The following is a 17,114-nucleotide window of genomic DNA, read 5'->3' on the forward strand; positions in this document are numbered from 1 at the left end:
GTCTAAGTGACCTCGGGGGTCTTTGGATAGAAGATCTCCTTAACACAAAGTCGCAATCCTCCATTTTCGTAGGCACAATGCTTAACGCGGAGTTTGACAGCGGAAGGCTACAAAGAGTGACTGCAAATGTAGCCACTCTCTGTTGTTAGAAAACCTCCAAGTGCAATACAAGTATAACAAGCGCACACACTGAGAGCTCAATTCCTGAGGTTATACACCTAAATTAATAAGACGTCTTCCACGCTCTGGAAATACTTACTCCTTGCAAAATTAGCGGTTGTCTCTAAAAGATTGGTACTAAAGGACAGGGGACACATCTGGAAGCACTGAAGTCTATCTCTGCCCAGATGTGTAACTTCACAAAGACACCTAAGGAGAAAACCCCAGCGGATTAGTGCCTCCTGACCCCAATGTGATGAACCCCCAGTTTTACCTGGATCAAGGTGCGTGAAGGACCCGATGACAAAGTCCAACGTCGAGACGGCCAGTAGGAAGAGCAGCAGGAGCTGGAGCCTGATGATCCACTTCACCCCCGCCAGGTTGATCCCCAGCAGGCCCAGCAGGACAGCCAGGGAGATCCCGCGCACTGCCCAGATGTTGCTGAGGTTGAGGACATCTGCGATGGACTCTGCAAAGCCAGTGATGTACATGGCACCTGCAACGCACTGAAGGACAGAGCTCAGTGAGCGCCCCGTGGGAGAACAAGGGATCCCCGTGCACAGCCCCCATGCCAGGCCGGGTGGGTCTCTGTACAGACAGACAGACGCTTGCTGTCACAATACAATCTTTAATGTTACTCTGGCCTACAGGGACTGAACCTTATTGCTAGAAGAGAGCACACTGCCAGGGCAGCATACCTACTGCCCAGGTAAACAGAGAAGGCTGGGCGCTAGGGCCAGCAGCCCAGCAACTTTCCACTGGCTTTAAAATTTACCCTCCATTAATGCTCCAGGAGAAGCCACGCTGGCTTCTCCAAGGGAGAAAAGGATGGGTCAACCTCCAAGTTTCTTCCCTTCTTCTGTTTCTCTGAAGGAAATGGTCCCAGCTCAACACCTGCCTGAAGAACGGCAGTTTGCTTCCCCCTTCATTGCCTCCCAGGGGTTATTTTTAACTTGGTGTTTAGTTTGGATGTAAAGTCTGATGTTTCACCGGCTCCCCATCTCGCTGCTGGAACGTAGCCTGCACTTTTGAGGACAGCGCATTGTGCAAGCCATGCCCCCTGAGCTCCCGGGAAAGCTGCTTGTTTGTCTTGCTGCGGGGCAGGACACGTGTTCTGCCCTGGATGGCTGCGAGTCTGCAGGATGGGACATCTGCAGCACAGCTTCAGGCCTCAAACACCACCGCAGGGCAGCAATCCTAAATACCAGGACATTTATTTCCCTCCAGAGGTTCCCACTCACTGACATTTCAGCAACAACCCCCTTCCGGTGCACGGCATCCCTGGCAAACCAGGTCGGGGCACAGCTGCATGCCGGTCCTGCGACCTATGGTCCTGCGATCATATCCACTATCCCCATCCACGGACGAGGGATGGGCAGCACAGCTCCCACACAACTGGAAGGGAGACAACACCCACCCAAGCCAGCAAGAGTCAGAGCAGACCCCTCCTTTGCTGCAGATGCCCCTTGGACCGACCCAGCACCGCTCCACCGAGGGTGTTGACAACCTGACCCACACCCAGCAGCTGCGGGTTCACGCATGGTTTTCGGCAAGCACGGTGCATGGGATTCACCTGTTCGAACTTGGACACCTACAACTTGGAGATCCTGGAGAAGGATTCACTTCCATCATAGGCAGACACCTAGCACGGACAGCGTGAACTACACCCTGAAAGTCTCTCATTCTCGCTGGTAGCCCCAACGTGAATGTCTCCATCAGAAAAGTCTCAGACTCTGCAAGGGAGTCCCCAAATAAGTGGATGTATTCTTGTTGACTTGTGTTTAGCATGGCCTACACTACCACTGAGTGGACCACACACGTCTTACAAGGGTGCTTTCTCCAGAAAACAAGTCCCTCCTGAGCTAGCAGAGGATAACACCCTGTGCCGGCACAGCTCCACTTGGGGCACCTGCAAAAACTCCACTTAAGACCTGAAGCCAAAAAAACCCCAAACAGAAACTCATTCCAATAAACACATTAAAACCAGCTGCAGTTCTTGCTTCTCACGTGAGGAAAAGCACAGTAGACAGAAAGCAGCATCACCTAACCCCAACTCCCTATACCTGACCAACAACAGTTTTGAAGAAGTTACGTTTTCTTAACTAAGTAAGTTTTCTTTCCTTTCACACCAAGGATGGCAATATGCAAGGACACTCTGAAGGGAGCAGAGCGGAGCGAACCTCTGACAGTCTCAGCACCTCAAGGCTCCTCGAAGCCTTTCCTCTGACGGACCATGAGCGTCACCAGAAGAACAGAAGAGCTGGGTGCCCACAAACACCCCGCTGCTCCGCACACAGCAACGGCCGGGGCCCCTGCGGCACTGGGACACAGGCTGGCTTCTCATGAACTACCCATCTCGAAATCAGAACTGAGTTCTAGGCTGAAATTTGCAGAAATTAGTCCCTTACGAGCCTTTGTGAAACAAACCCTTTGCTGGGCAAGGGACGTAATTGACTTTCAACACCCAGACAAGAGCTGCCACTACTTTTGCTTTTGGGATTTTAGGGCTGGACCCTGGAAAACCTCTGCTTGCCCAAGCAGGTCTTACTGCAAACCGCTCCAGGAAAGGAGACTGCAGAGAAAAGCACCAAACCCCAGCCTCATGGTTAGAGCTGCGGTGACCAAACACGCATCGGTCTCTGTAGGACCTAGTAGACGTGTGCTGCATCTTTTAGGGCAACCTGATTAAGCCTCTCCTCTAGAGCATGCCAAGAGGACAGCAAAGCCCACCTTGGCCACCAGCTCACCTTGGCTGATGCGGCAGGAGCCCATCTCTGCAGCAGCCCCGCGGCAGCGAGCCACCTCTCATCTCCGAAGGCATCAGCAGCACGTGGCCAGTCATTCCCCACTTGCCCCAGTCAGACCAGGGAACGGGGAATCCCCCCCCATTTCTGGCCAGACTCGCCTCGTGACAGAGGTTACAGCGCTCCGTGAGCATCTTTTAGCCGGGGAGCAGCCCGCGGCTGTCGCAAAGCACGTTGGGCAGAAAGCCCGGCCAAAGAGAAGGGAAAGGCATCAGCTTTCGGGAGCAGGCAAAGCGCTCCTAAGCGAGCTGCCAGCTCCCACCCCGCAGCCCCCCGTGCGCACGGGATGCCTCGGCAGCGGCAGGGGCCGGGGCTGCCGCAGCCCAGCTTTTACAGCCCTCAGGACAGCCTGCAACCTGATTGCTTTCCCAGACGGGGTCCGCTCGGAGAGCAAGAGTGGAAAATATGACAGGAAGGATTCTCATGTGTGGCCCATTTCCATATCTTGGCTTGTAACTGTGTTCAGTTTGTATTTTTATGGACACTTGCTTTTAATCTGGAGTGAAAGGAGAAGAGGGGGCTATTTTTGGTTTGGGGTTTTTTAAAGGTTTTGGGAGATTGCTGCAAGCCAGTCAGTTAAAAACAAACCTCAGTAAAAATGCTTCTCTGCTCGCCACATTTTATACTGTTCATAACATCTTTATGGGGGGAGGGGGTTAAGTTACTGCAGGTTTAAGAGATTACTTTCCATTCTTTATGTTTATTACTTGTGTATTTCGGTGCTTCACCACCGTGACAGCTCCTTGGGGCCTTTCAGAAAATCCAGAACCGTGGCTTTTAGATCTCAAGAAGACAATTAGCTGTGGCTCTTACCGTTCTCCTCCCATACCAGCTCCACTTCTGCTGGCTCCCGCAGAGAAGCAGCCAAGGCTTGCCCGGTCCCTAAGGGCACAGGGAGCACGCCAAGGCCGACCTGCCAGCCCACAGCCGCTCGCTGTGCTTTAGGTGGCCACCCTGGCCTCTCCCGCTTTGGTTTAAGTCAAGTCTCTCGCCAGCAAGGGCATGTCCTGGCGATGGGGGTAATTTGGGATGGGAGGGCATGTCCTGCGTGGTTTGCTTGTTCAGACACCCAGCTCCCGCACCGTTATGACCCGTGCCAGGCGCTGTATTGCCGTGCACAGGCTTGCTCTTGGGGAGCAGAGTGGGGCTGAATGCTCCCCATGGTGCTCTCCCATGCTGTCCAGCACACCGGAGCATTACTCAGATTTTACTTGGAGCATTACTTCCTGTGGCGGGAAAGCACAAGATTAATATCTGCATTGCAAAGTTTCTATATTGTCTTTAAATAACTTTTTTTTTTTTTTAATTACCTGGCCAAAAATATAAAGGAGGCCAATGGTCCCCCCTACTTGACCTCCAAGGACAGTAGAAATCATGGAGTAGACTCCTCCACTTCCGATGCTGCACTTCTCACACACCCCGATTCCAGATAAGACTGTCACCAGGGCAACCAGGATGACAAAGGACACCAGAAACATGCCCATTACAATGCCAGTGTTTCCCTGGAATGAAGAAAAAAACCAAACAAAAATAACACACCTAAATAAAGATCAACCCACACCATGAAGATGTCGAGACAGAAAAAGGACCCATCTGCTCCTAGTCACTAGTGATCAATGAATCTGGAGTCATCACAGATTAAAAGAAAAAAACCCCACACCCTACTTATCTAATTAACGTAACTGATTGCCAAATTTACAGATCCTATTAACGTCCCTCTGAAGAAGACCTGCCTCGTCCTGGGGCTGGGCAGACCTTTACATGAATCACTGATTTTTTCCTCTGGTTTAAAAAGAACGAGGTCAAACAATGATTCAGCCACCAAGGGCAGGGGATCACAGCCTATCTGTATGTTTTAGAATGACACGCTTAAAAAAAAAAACCACTTTCATAACAAAAAGTAGTTTCAAAATTGAACCCCTGGGTTTTGTGACAGCTGATTTGTTAACAGCATCAAGCTCACGTTTTAATTTTTCAGAACATTTACCTTTAAAAGCTCTGATCCTCCCAAACAATGAGATACCAAAGAACAAAACCCCAAAGGCAACACGGCGTGGAAGATAAATAACACTCTCATAAACCAGCGCGTGCTGGGCCTTATCTGCAGGACGTACACCGAGTGGCAGGCAGCTCTCGCCCTCCCTGTGCTCGGGGGAGTTTTGTGCAGAGGATTCAGCCCCACTGAAAAAAACAAGCCCCTTCCAGCTCGGGTCGGAGGGAGGACTCCGGGAGGAGCTGCTGCATCAGCCATGGTCTGTCTGGGGGTGAGGAGCAAAAGCCTCTGAACAAACCCAGCTGCAGGTCCCTGTTAGCAGCTTCAAGGGCCAGCGTCACCCTTATTTTTGAGGGTTCGGTTTGCCCTTTAGGTCGGATTTTCAGAAAGAGAAGGCGCTTAGCACCTCCAAAAGCATTCAAGCACCTCTTCTGAGCTCGGGACCTCCCAACCCTCTCACACACGGCTGTAATTTATTTTCCAGGGTCAAAAGTTTTCCCTCGTGCTCCAGCCCACCTTCCCCTGCTGACAAATCGCTCAGCCCGGTGCACAGTGATTCCAACTGTGCGATCAGAAATCTCCTCCAGTGCCCAGTGCTTCGTTAACGTCTGCCTTCCCTTCCCCTGCCTTTACTCATATTACAGGCCATGTCTGCATCCCTCCTTTCCAACCTTGCTCCAGCAATGTTCGTTTTTGAGGTCATACTAGCCTTGATGGGGGTTTGTTTATCACCAGCACTAAAGGGCTGCTTCTCAGCTTTGGGGCTGGTTGAAATCCCAGATTTTTTTTCTTTTCTCTTTTTTTTGTGAAACAACAGAAACATATCCAGGATGTTGCTATCATCATAAAATCCTATTTTGGTTCAGCATCCTGCTGCCTTTGACAGGGGTTTTATCTGGTCAGTAGGGAACGGAGCCAAGGTTTGCTATAAATGCAGCTGCTGGCTGGGTCAGCACCACAGCCCACTACAACCTGATACTCCTCCTTTAGAAGGACAATTGGACTTTCTTTCTTCAACAGCTTACCTGAGGTTAAAAGGGTTAATAAACACGACACGCTTCAGTTAAAAACAAATAAAATAGCACACATACGCAAACATACACGTAGCCTTGGGCTTTTCCAGAATCTGCTGGTGGCAGCAGGCTATGGCAGCAGCTAGTTAATGGGCAGTCCAATGGTTCCCACGGAAGAAAGGGTTAACACAAAGACCAGGGAGGAAGGCTGGACTCACAGCAACAACAGCAAGCAGAGAAAGTGGGAAGAAAAAGCCTCCATTAAACACTGATGCCTATTTATGCATGCGTGCTGGAAGGGGTTAGTGCAGTGTTATAATAGTTGTTGAGCATTTTGGCAAGATTAGGGTCCCCTGGAATTGCAAAGCTTTACCAGACCCGGCTCTGGAAATTTATAGCAAAAGCCTGACTCTGCGAACGGCTCGACATATGACTGTCCTCTGCCAGGGGAGCTCTCTGCCAACCCTGACTTCTCCTCCCTTCCCTTTTATGCTAGCTTCCAGCTGGTTCAGTTTTTCTTTTATTTACTGGCTTTATTTTTATTTGTGTTTGCTCCAGCAGTAACTTGCTTTCAAAGGAGACGTGGAGGAAATAAGATCAGGAAGAAAAGGGAACTAGGAAAATCATCCCGACCTTTCCACCACGATGACTGCAGCTCCCCTCAAAGCCTCCAGTGAAGCCATTTTCAATACAGAGTGCAAGTGTCTTCCTGCTCCTTTTGGAAGATGTCCACCGTGTCTGTGACACGAACTCGTGCCTGTGACACGAACTCTGCCCGAAGCTCCAATTCCACCCGTCCCTGGGGGAGCTTTCCTTCTTCTAAGGGGAAATTTTGAGGGACAATACAATGTTTTGCATCAGCAGGGGAGCACAGACACTCTTCCAGGCTCTGACCCTCAGTAAGATACTATTCTGGATCCACAAGTGGAAGTCCCTTTGCCAACGATGACAATTTCACCTGACTGAGGACTCCAACACTGACACGTTTGGAAGAGACCTGCTTCAGTGGTGTTGGGAAGATGGCCGAGGGGCTGTAACTACAGCAATACGTTTTACCTGAAAAGTGGTTATTTTGTCTCAACAATACAACGCAAGGGTGTCCCTGCTCATTGTCAAGGTTGGTTGTTGGGTTTTTCTTTTTCTTTCCCAAAGCTAAAATAGGAAACCACTTACAAAGACCGCTTCAGCCTTCCATTTTAGTGGAACTTTTTGAAATGCTACAAAATACCAGAGGATGTAAGCAATGCCTACAATGAGCAGCAAAGAATCCAAAGTACCTGGGTGGTGACAGAGATACGAGATAAGGACTTGAGGAGGAAAATGCCTGTTCACATGTTCAACCAAGTCAGCACTCACTCACCACAAGCCAACCCGTCCTCAGGAAAAGAACCACTCCAAAAATGTTGATCATGCAGGAGGTGAAGACGCCATCCCACGTTCCAAAAAGCACCGGCTCCCACACAAACAGCTGGATCTTCCACCAGGGCTTGGTCTGTGTTTGAGATACCTAGATGAAAGCAAAGCCTTCAGTTTTACCTCTTGTGCTTTACAGGCAGGCTGCAGAAGTGGTGCAACAGCCAGCCACCAACAGTGGGATGGCCACCGGCAGCTGCTAACACACCACTTTGCTGCAAGAGAGTGTTCCCTGTAATACCCTATTTATATTCTTGTGGGATAAGCAGCAGCAGAATCCTACTCAGCCTCAGCGAATTAACCCCCTTGATGACGTTACACAAACCAAAAACACCATTCACGGGGTCCTTTACAGAGCCTGCAGCTATATGTTGTGCTTCTCCTTCTGTCCCTGCCAAGCACACCACAAAGACAAGCAGGGTTTTCAGTGCACTGGAGAAGTCTCTTAGATGAGAAGACAAACCAGCCTGCCACAGAGGTGCCCAGGAGGAGGTGCGGAGACCACAGAGATGGAAACTTGGGCTATGAAGGGAAATGACTCTCCTACATACCTGCTGTGCTTCCTCGTGGAACAGCTCTTGGACATATCCTTCGCTTCTGGGACCATTCAGGCTGAACATCGTATCCTTCGTGTCGCCTCTGCCTGCCCAACGCGCAGCTCTAGCACTACAACAGGCGAGGCTGATCCGAGCAGAAGGTCAGCTATTCTCCTCGGTCAAATTCCTGCAGTGCTGGATCCCCCGTTGTAGAAGATTCATGATTCTATTGCACTTACTGTGAAAGCGGGAAAGATAGAAGACACTGCTCTTGCCTTCTGAGTCTGCAGAAGCACAAGGTTATTACCTAGACGGAGCCGAGAGCGACTCATAGCAGATGCTGAACCACAGAGTGACACCACAGCAAGCAGAGAGCAGTACTGCCCCAGCACCCTCCCAGGACCTGTCCGCGGCACAGGCTCTGTCATCAGCCCTACATTTAACAGCCCTTGGTGGCCTATACTGAATCTATCCACAGCCCTGGGGTCCCCAGCATCCCGCAGCACTAGCTCCACAGCTTCACTGTGTGCTGTGTGGGAGAAGTATTTCCTTTCATCGGTTTTAAATCTGGTGCCTGGTAATTTCATTGCATGCCCCTGCGCTCTGGTGACATAGGACACGTGAACTATTTACTGCCCAGCACCGCTAATCACTGCACAGCCTTGATCGCATGCCTTTCAGCTGTACCTTTTGTAGACGAGAGTCCTGCCGATGTAACCTCTCCCCTGACAAATGACCTCGTTACCCAGCTCTGCCCCTCTTCCAGTATGACGCAGAGATGGAACTGGAGCAGCAGAAGCTGTCCACCAACACAGACTCACACTCTGCCTTCCTGATGCTCTCAGCCACATCCCCTGCACCGACGTACAGGAGCCTTTCCTCATGGTCGTACCCACCCTCGGAGGTACAGTTGTCTTGTCTGCAGCGGCCCAACTTCAGGTTTGTACCTGCCACAGGCAGACTCCGGCAGTGGGTCAGGCTTAATTCAACACCACGTATGTACCAAGAAAGCAGCATCAGGCTTTATTTCGAGGATAACTTAGCCCATCTTTACAGAAGGGGAAAGCTAGCACAAGCATTTCTCTGCCCCGAAATTGCTGGTTCCTCTCCTCATTGGGGTGGTTTTTATATGAAGTTCTCCCTCTAATTGTGGAAAGCTGCTTTTATACACCTCCCTCCAGCTGGCTGCAAGCCTTAACCTCCCCCAAATGGTCTTGTGATGGCCATCAACCAGTTACCCACAGTCTCCCACACCAATTGCCAAGAAAGCCTTTCTGGCCATTCCTCAGCACAGCTACCCCATGCCTAGGTAAGACAAAGAGGGCTGCAGCCAGAGGGAAGCAAGACATGCTCCACGGATGTGGAGAGGGCAGTTTGTCTGGATCGTGGGCTCTCCTGGGGCTGACAGCTTCCTGGCCAGTTGAGCTCACATGCTTACAAGAACCAACCATGATCACGCAAGGCTTGTACCAATGGCTGGACACCTTACCTGAGACCACAGACCTAATTTATCATGGGTGCAGTGTGGGAATCTCTGACTCCTCAAGCTTGCAAGCTACGCAGACAAGACAACCAACAGAAATGTGCTTTTCCTGTTGCACAGGGTCAGAGATGTACAGAAACTACTTTGGGTCACTCAAGATTTCTGCATCAGGGTCAGAATCCCAGCTCCCAGATAGGCACTTTCACCATCCTGTCTATATTATTCTACTTTTAAATACCCGAAAATAAATAACCAATGCTGCCGCTGCTCCACCACGGCGTTTCAGCCGCAGAAGGGCTCCTGCAGCGGGGGTACAATGGCCAGCACAGGAGGTTTTTCTTCACCCTGTCCACGTGGCCGGTTAAGCAGCACCAAAGCCATAAGAGTTCATTGATTCCGCACCGCTCCCTCCCCTTTTTTTCAAGCAAATAACCCTTCACAATATCACAAATGGTCGCTGTTACTGCGAGATTGGGGCTTCAAGCAGGGCAAAAGCAGCAGGAGCAGATGAACTCTAAAGAAACAAAGCTCATGTTTTTATGCAAATAGCCTTTGTAATAAAAAAAAAGGAAGAAAATACACAACGTGAAACAAGATTACAATTGAATAGCCATATTCTCCTAAGATTCCCCAGCGCAGCCCTTCCTCACCAGAGATTTCACTCAGTAAAGGATTCACTGTGGCCATCCAAACTCCTGCCTTCCACAGCAGTTCCAGCTGGATGTAGAAAGAAGAGGGAGGCTGCAGCCCCGCGGCCCCCGGCTCTCCTAAACCGCTCCACCAAGGGAGCCCACAAGGAGGTGGCCCCGACCCCTTGCAGCAGCGCAGGTAGGTTTGATGAACCCGTATTATCAATCTGAAACTTGCAAAATACAGAGAGAAGGGCTCCCCACACAGATTTCACACCTGGAGCTCACCCCGCAGGAAACGTTACCCTCCCAGACATTCAAACCCCCATATCTCGCAATTTCCTTCCTTTTTCTCAGCGTTAAAACCCCTCTCCAGCCCTGTGCTCCCGTGCCCTTTCCGCTCAGCCCTGCTCCCGCTCCCCTCGGTGCAAGAGCTTTCTGCTCCGCAGTCGCAGGAAATTGCCTCCCCGCTATTGCTCCTCTGCGGCGTTTCCAACCGCCCAATATCTTATTACCCAATTCCGCAATTGTTTACATCCCTCCTCAACGCACGGATCCATTCAGCCCTATGAGGTAACCGAAGCAAACACAGGAGGGGGTACCAGGCACAGAAGCGAGAGCTGAACAAACATGCCAGGACAGCCGCTGTACGCGCAGCCACGTCCCGATCCACGCGACGCGCACGTTACTTTTGCCATTTAGGGGCCGAAAGTGGAAAGTCCTTGGGGCAGGAGCCTTCCTCTTGTCCCATGCAGCACGCTACCAGCGCAGCGTAGTTTCTAAGTTGCTGCACGGCACAGAGATGTTTTGGGGTGGTATTATCTATCTAGGTCACCAACCTAGTGGAAGCTTTTTCTGTTATACACACCAGTCTGCCAAAAAACCCAAACAGGCACAGTTTTCCTCTAATATAAGCGAACCTCTAACTCAAAAGTTAATTGATATTACTTTTCCTAAAGTTTCTGCCAAAGCCACTAACCAGTCTATAAATTAAAGAAGAATGGTTGTTTTAATCTTTCCATACCATTTAGCACTCGAGAGAGCAGAAGAGCATTAGCAAACCTCCTCGCAGAAACATTACAAAGGCTCGTCTCCTTTTCCTGCAACACTCCTATATTTAATTACAAAACCAGATTCCTACAGATGAAATTTCTGTGCCCTCCACATCCTTTCGAAGCAGTAATATTTTATTGATTGTCACATTAAAGCCGTTTCTGAGCTAAGCGTCGCTGCTCTGAGCTACCCAACTGCTGGCTGATTTTAAAGAGGAAAGGTTAACGCCTTCCCGAGCACAACTGCGTGTGGTCCCACGACCTCCGAAGCCTCCGTCCCTGCCAGAGGAGGTACTTCCAAGCCTCCCTCCCTCAAGGGACCCAGCAGCCAACCGCACTTTAGTTTTAATAAATCCCCTCAACTCCTCTCCAGGTCAAGTTCTTAAAAACACCTAATTTAGGGGACCCTGAGGAAGGCAGGAATTAAAGGGAAATAAAGCAGCCATCGGCGCAACGAAGGTAATGCCACGCATAGGAGCGTTTGGTTATTCCCAGTTATTCCCGGTTATTCATTTACTGCAACAGCCGGGACAATTACCCAACTCTTTTTGTTTCTGCGTATCTCTGCGGCGTAACTAACGCTGCGGAACACGAGAGATGGGAAACGAGCCCGGGCTCACCTCAGCAGCTTTAATTCCCCGGTGCGGTCAGAAGGCTTCGGTTTTGCAGAGGCCGCGGCGCTGCCAACACCTCCGAGCCTCCGGCCGCTGGGCCCACGGCTGCACCGGGGCTGTGCCCACCCCTCCCCGGGAAACGCTGCAAGTACCTGCTTGCTCTCCCTTTTTTTTTTTTTTGGCCCTTTTTTGGTCTTCTTTTTTTTCTTCCCTTGTTTGCTTTTCTTTTTTACTCTTTTTTTTTTTTTGCCTTTTTTGCCTTTTTTTTTTGCTTTCCTTTTTTCTCCTTTTTTTGTTTTTCTGGTTTTTCTCCTTTTTTTGCCTTTTTTTGCTTTTCTTTTTTCTTTTGCTTTCCTTTTTTGCTTTTTTTTGCCTTGTTTTCCTTTTTCTTTCGCTTTCCTTTTTTTGCTTTTCTTTTTTCTCCTTTTTTTGCCTTTTTTGCTTTTTTTTTGCTTTCCTTTTTTCTTATTTGCTTTTTTCTCCTTTTTTTGCCTTTTTTGCTTTTCTTTTTTTTGCTTTCCTTTTTTCTTATTTGCTTTTTTCTCCTTTTTTTGCCTTTTTTGCTTTTCTTTTTTTTGCTTTCCTTTTTTCTTATTTGCTTTTTTCTCCTTTTTTTGCCTTTTTTGCTTTTCTTTTTTTTGCTTTCCTTTTTTCTTATTTGCTTTTTTCTCCTTTTTTTGCCTTTTTTGCTTTTTTTTGCTTTCCTTTTTTATTTGCTTTTTTCTCCTTTTTTTTGCCTTTTTTGCTTTTCTTTTTCTGCCTTCCTTTTTTTACTTGCATTTTTCTCCCTTTGCCTTTTTTGCTTTTTTGTTTTGCTTTCCTTTTTTTCTCTTATTTGTTTTTTTTCTCCTTTTTTTTTTTTGCCTCTTTTGCTCTCCTTTTTTTTCTTTTGCTTTCCTTTTTTTTTTGCCTTTTTTAACTTTTCTTTTCCCTTCCCCCCCGCCTTTTTTGCTTTCCTTTTCTTTTCCCCCCTTTTTTAATTTCTTCTCTTTCCCCCCCCCTTTCCCCCTCATTTTCCTTTTTTCGCTTGTCCTTCCTCCATTTCCGCCCCTCCACCTTCCCCTCCCCCGCCCCGAGCGAGCTACCCCAACGCCCCAGCCGGAGGCAGCAGCCGGCCAAACCGACCCGAAGCGCAGCCGGCTGCCACCCGCGCCGTCCCCCGTCCCCCCCGCGGGCCGGGAGCGGGGCGCTGACCTGCGCGGGGTCCCCGGCCGTCCCCGCCGCCCCGGCCCCACTCACCTGGCGGCGCCCCGGCCCGCTCTCCCGCGGCGCCGCCTCCCGCGTGGGGCCGGCCCCGGGCGGCTGCCACGTCTACCCGGGCACCGCTGCCCGCCCGCCCGCCCGCCCTGAGGCCGGGCCAGGGAGCTGCACCTCGGCGGCGGGAACACACCCCCACGCACACCCACACACACCCACACACCCGCCGCCCACCTGCTCAGTCTGATCTACGTGTTTTGGGGTAGCTCCCACTCGGGGAGGGCGCCGGTTAGTTCGTCCAGGAGGGGCTGAGACATCGCGGTGCCAAAAGCGAGCGGCGGCGGCACGCGCGTCGCTGAGTGTAGGAAACCCCACTAATTAGGGTTTAGGAGCAGGCTTCCACTAAGTCGGGAATTCTCAGGAGTCTGGCAAAAAAAAATAAAAATAATGCATGGCTGCTCGGTTTCGGCAGGAGGGAAAGCTGCCAACCACAGGGCAACGGGACTCCGATTCCGCATAGGAGCGGCTGCAACCTGGTTTCAATACGAACTCACTTCAGCGTGACTTCCCTCTTCAGGGCTGCCAAGAAACCCTGTGACCCCGCATAGACAAAGCTCCATCTGAATTAACGGCAGGAATTTTGGATAGTCTCAATGTAAACAGCATCAAATCTAAAGCTAGACACCCTTCCTTAGAGCTTGAATAGCATTCACTGACTTCATTTACTTCCAAACGAAGTAAGCCAAAATGAGTTAGGACCATTTTAATTTTCGATAAAGACACCCGTATAATCCAGCAAACACGCTTTGATTTTCCAGTGCCCTTGTGAAGTGCAAACAAGCCTTTACCCTAGGACAGAAACAGCAAGGACGAGCAAGTGGCAGAAGAGGAAAGCAAGCACACCACACTTCTCAGAGGAGGAGGAAGCCTAGCTGAGGAAATCAGCAGATTTCTCTCCGAGATATCCTCCCATTCCTGGAATATTTCAGAAGCTCTCCTCCGGCTGCCTTCAAAGAGGACACTCTTTACAACCACCAGGGAACAGGTTCAGCCAGATTCTCTTATCTTGAGGGGCAGTGCAAAATCTGAAATAAGTATCTTCGATTTGTTGCCTAACTACTAAAGAGTCACTAATTCACTAAGTCCTGTGGCTTGCCTGCAGACACATCTGCTCCTACACACACACATGCACGCTAAGCAAGAGCTGAAGAAGTTTCTTGGGGCAGTTGCTGCCGCCACCCCCCACTGCCGACCACTCCTTTAGGAAATCCTGCCTCCCCACTGGAAATAACGACTGCAGAAATCCAGCAAAAGGTATTTTCAAGGACCACACTGACACGTTAAAATCACCAAGCACGGCTGTAACAAAAGCACTTTCAGGAGTGCTCGGCATTGGTCTCCGTCTGCTCCTATTTAAGTCATGGCAATTTTCAACATTTTCCTCCTTGGCAAGAGAATCCAGCCAGCAGCACTCCTTCAGTGGGGCTGGGTGCGTTCCTGAGGAGCACGCCGCTTTTCCATACTGGGCACACGAGCAAACCCATAGCCTGACATACACTCTCACTTCTCCAAGGGCAATCAACAAGGGGCAGTCACATGCAAAGCAGTTCGCTTTCTTTAAAGAACAGGCGTCAAAAGTAAAGAGGCAACCTGAATGCAAGAGAAGCGGCTCCAACTTAGATTACTCATAACAAGTATGTGATGGTGTGGAATGGTATAAATTCCCCCAGCGCACGCTTGGGATGGCTGCATGACTCACAGCTGGCTCAGCCACCAGCGTGTTCATGCGAGCCTTCCTCTGCACCGCTCCGAAGTCTACACCGCCTTCCAGGAAAAGCATTGCAAACCATTTCAGAAAGTTTTTTAAAAGTCCTAATTAAAAATTCTCTCTCCGTACGCTGAGTACCTTAGCTCTACTAAGGTACTGGGAGGAAAAGGGGGCGGGAAATGCAACTAAAAGTTAAAATTGTTTTATCAAAGTCGAATTCTTGGGTGCTTCTGGGGCTAGCGAAGAATGCTGAAAGTTCCACAGGCCAGCAGGAATCCTTTCCCTCAAGTTATGTAGGTCCTCAGGACTGTCAGATGGGCCATCCGAAGCCTGGCAGACCCGAGTATCGGACATCCTGAACTGTGACTGAAGACGACTTTCGGCAGTCCATATGGTGTCACTCGGTGGAAACTGTTCCAGGGGATGGAGTCTGGAGGTGGATTTAAGAGAGTGAAGGAGGTGACAAAATGTTACGTGGGATAAAACAGGTAAGGGAAAAATACAGAGGTGTCAAAGATACAAACGTGGCCACCAGAAAGAGGGAAAGTAGCAGCACAGAGGTCGGTCAGCAAGAGAAGATGTGAATTTGAAACATCCACAGGTCTGAGCCATCCCGTGAAACGTGGAAAGGATTGATTCTTAGTAGACTGGATGTTAATTATCACATACCTCATCACCATCTTCTTCAGTTGCTAGACATACCCATCTTTCCTAACACAGCAACATGCAAGCCGATTTCCATGTACACACACAGCACAAACTGTGAATAAACTACATGATTTAGCTAATTACATCGCTTAATGACCTACAAACAGGTCAACAGTAAAACAAGCTGTTACGAGTGAAGAGTATGTTCCTAGACTAAATGGACAGACTTTTTCTATTCAAGTTCACTCATAGTTGTAAACTGTAAAATGCTTCACTTATTTTAAAATGCATTTTTACCTGATTTTGTTCAGCGCGTGATAACAGCAGTTATCAATATAGTACCTGAGCATCACAACAAACAACATTCTTGTTTCAATCCCTTAAAAATGGAGTTTCGGGCAACAAGAATGACTCTGAGAGCCAACACTGTCAAAGCACGTTTCCATATCCAATGTAGGGACTCGCGCTGTCCTTACGGCTCGTTTTCAAGTAGCTGCAACATCCACCGCTCTAGCTACGCATTTGACTAGGGGACTGATCATCCTGTTTACTTTGATTTGACGCTTTCCTTTAAGCTAACAAATGCCATTTTAAAGAAAATCCTCCTTTCTGAGTCCTGTTTTGGAGGAAAAGATCACTTTGGCACGCTGGTATCCTTGCACTTGGTCATCCGTCTTTATGAGCTGTAACTTTCTTAGGCTGTTCTGATCTGTCTACAATTAGCTTCATAACAAAGACGATTTCAGGAACTGGCAAGACAAATGGAAGAAAACACAGGACTTGAGAGAAAACAAACAAGTCATCCTGGGAGCTTCTGATGACATTCTCTGCTTTGTTCTTGCACATTACTGCGCGGTTGAGATTACCTTGCAATTACCCTGAACATACTCCCAGCACTCGTAGTCGTTGCTTTATCATCTCTCGTGACTCAGTTTATCTTGTGACAAGACAGACCGGTTAAGGAAGTGCTGCTCCTGAAGAGCTTTCAGAGTATAAAAATTATACATTTTGAACAGTCATTATTCATCTTACAACACAGAAATATTATTTTTATAAATTACACTGCTAAAATAATGGAATCCTCTTGGTTTCACTTAGGCGAGGCTAGTGCTTCTGATCTAGCAGCAGTTACAAAAGCTCTGTTACTTCCTCCTCTCTGAAATGGCACTAATGATCACACTTGACCATGAGGAAAAAAAAAAAAGATTATATGTAAATAAAAGTGAACACTAACATGTTCAGTGGCACAGCCTGCACTTCCATAGCTGGGCCAGCTTACCTCTCGGGCTGTGCAGCCGAGAAGGTATTACCTCCTCCAGATGAAGGCAGCTACGGACAAGCTACTGCCAACGCACTGACCTACGTCAAAAGGTATCAGCACAAAGCTTGGGCTGGGACTAGGCACTCGCATTTCTAGCTGAGAGGCTTGAAAGGTGCAGCCGCTGGCCAAACAAAAGCCAAGCCGCTTTGCTACCAACAGGCAGCGGCGTACAATTATCACGCAGCAACACGCCTTGGCTCTCCTGTGTAAGACAGGTGGAGCTGCCCAGGGTAGATGGACTGGAAAAAACCAGCCGTTACCTGCACACCCAACAAGCATCCAGAAGTAACGCCAAATAACGGACGGAGGAACTGGATCCCATGCTTTTTGCGTGATGTGCGTGGCTGCCAACACTGGCAAAAGTAACGTAGTTGGCTAGACTGCAAAAGACACGCACATGTTTTAAGATGGAACCTCACCAAATCGTCGTATTTAATTTCTGCTAGTGACTCGTACGTGTATGCATTCGACCGCCTTTGAAGTT

General features: G+C 49.2%; 1 protein-coding gene across 1 annotated transcript in view; it reads right to left on the reverse strand.

The window, feature by feature from the left end:
- The window catches only part of SLC12A8 (solute carrier family 12 member 8), a 58,315-nt gene extending 41,384 nt beyond the window's left edge, over window positions 1-16,931 (reverse strand). The window contains exons 1-5 of the mRNA XM_075028827.1: window positions 16,891-16,931; window positions 7,934-8,156; window positions 7,330-7,476; window positions 4,274-4,465; window positions 434-665 (exon numbers count right to left, since the gene is read on the reverse strand). Of these exons, the coding sequence (XP_074884928.1) occupies window positions 434-665; window positions 4,274-4,465; window positions 7,330-7,476; window positions 7,934-8,002 (640 nt within the window). The 5' untranslated portion in view covers window positions 8,003-8,156; window positions 16,891-16,931. The remainder of the gene's footprint in view (window positions 1-433; window positions 666-4,273; window positions 4,466-7,329; window positions 7,477-7,933; window positions 8,157-16,890) is intronic.
- Window positions 16,932-17,114: the final 183 nt, after the last annotated feature.

The sequence above is a fragment of the Buteo buteo genome, chromosome 5, assembly GCF_964188355.1.
Source record: "Buteo buteo chromosome 5, bButBut1.hap1.1, whole genome shotgun sequence".
Lineage (NCBI taxonomy): Eukaryota > Metazoa > Chordata > Aves > Accipitriformes > Accipitridae > Buteo > Buteo buteo.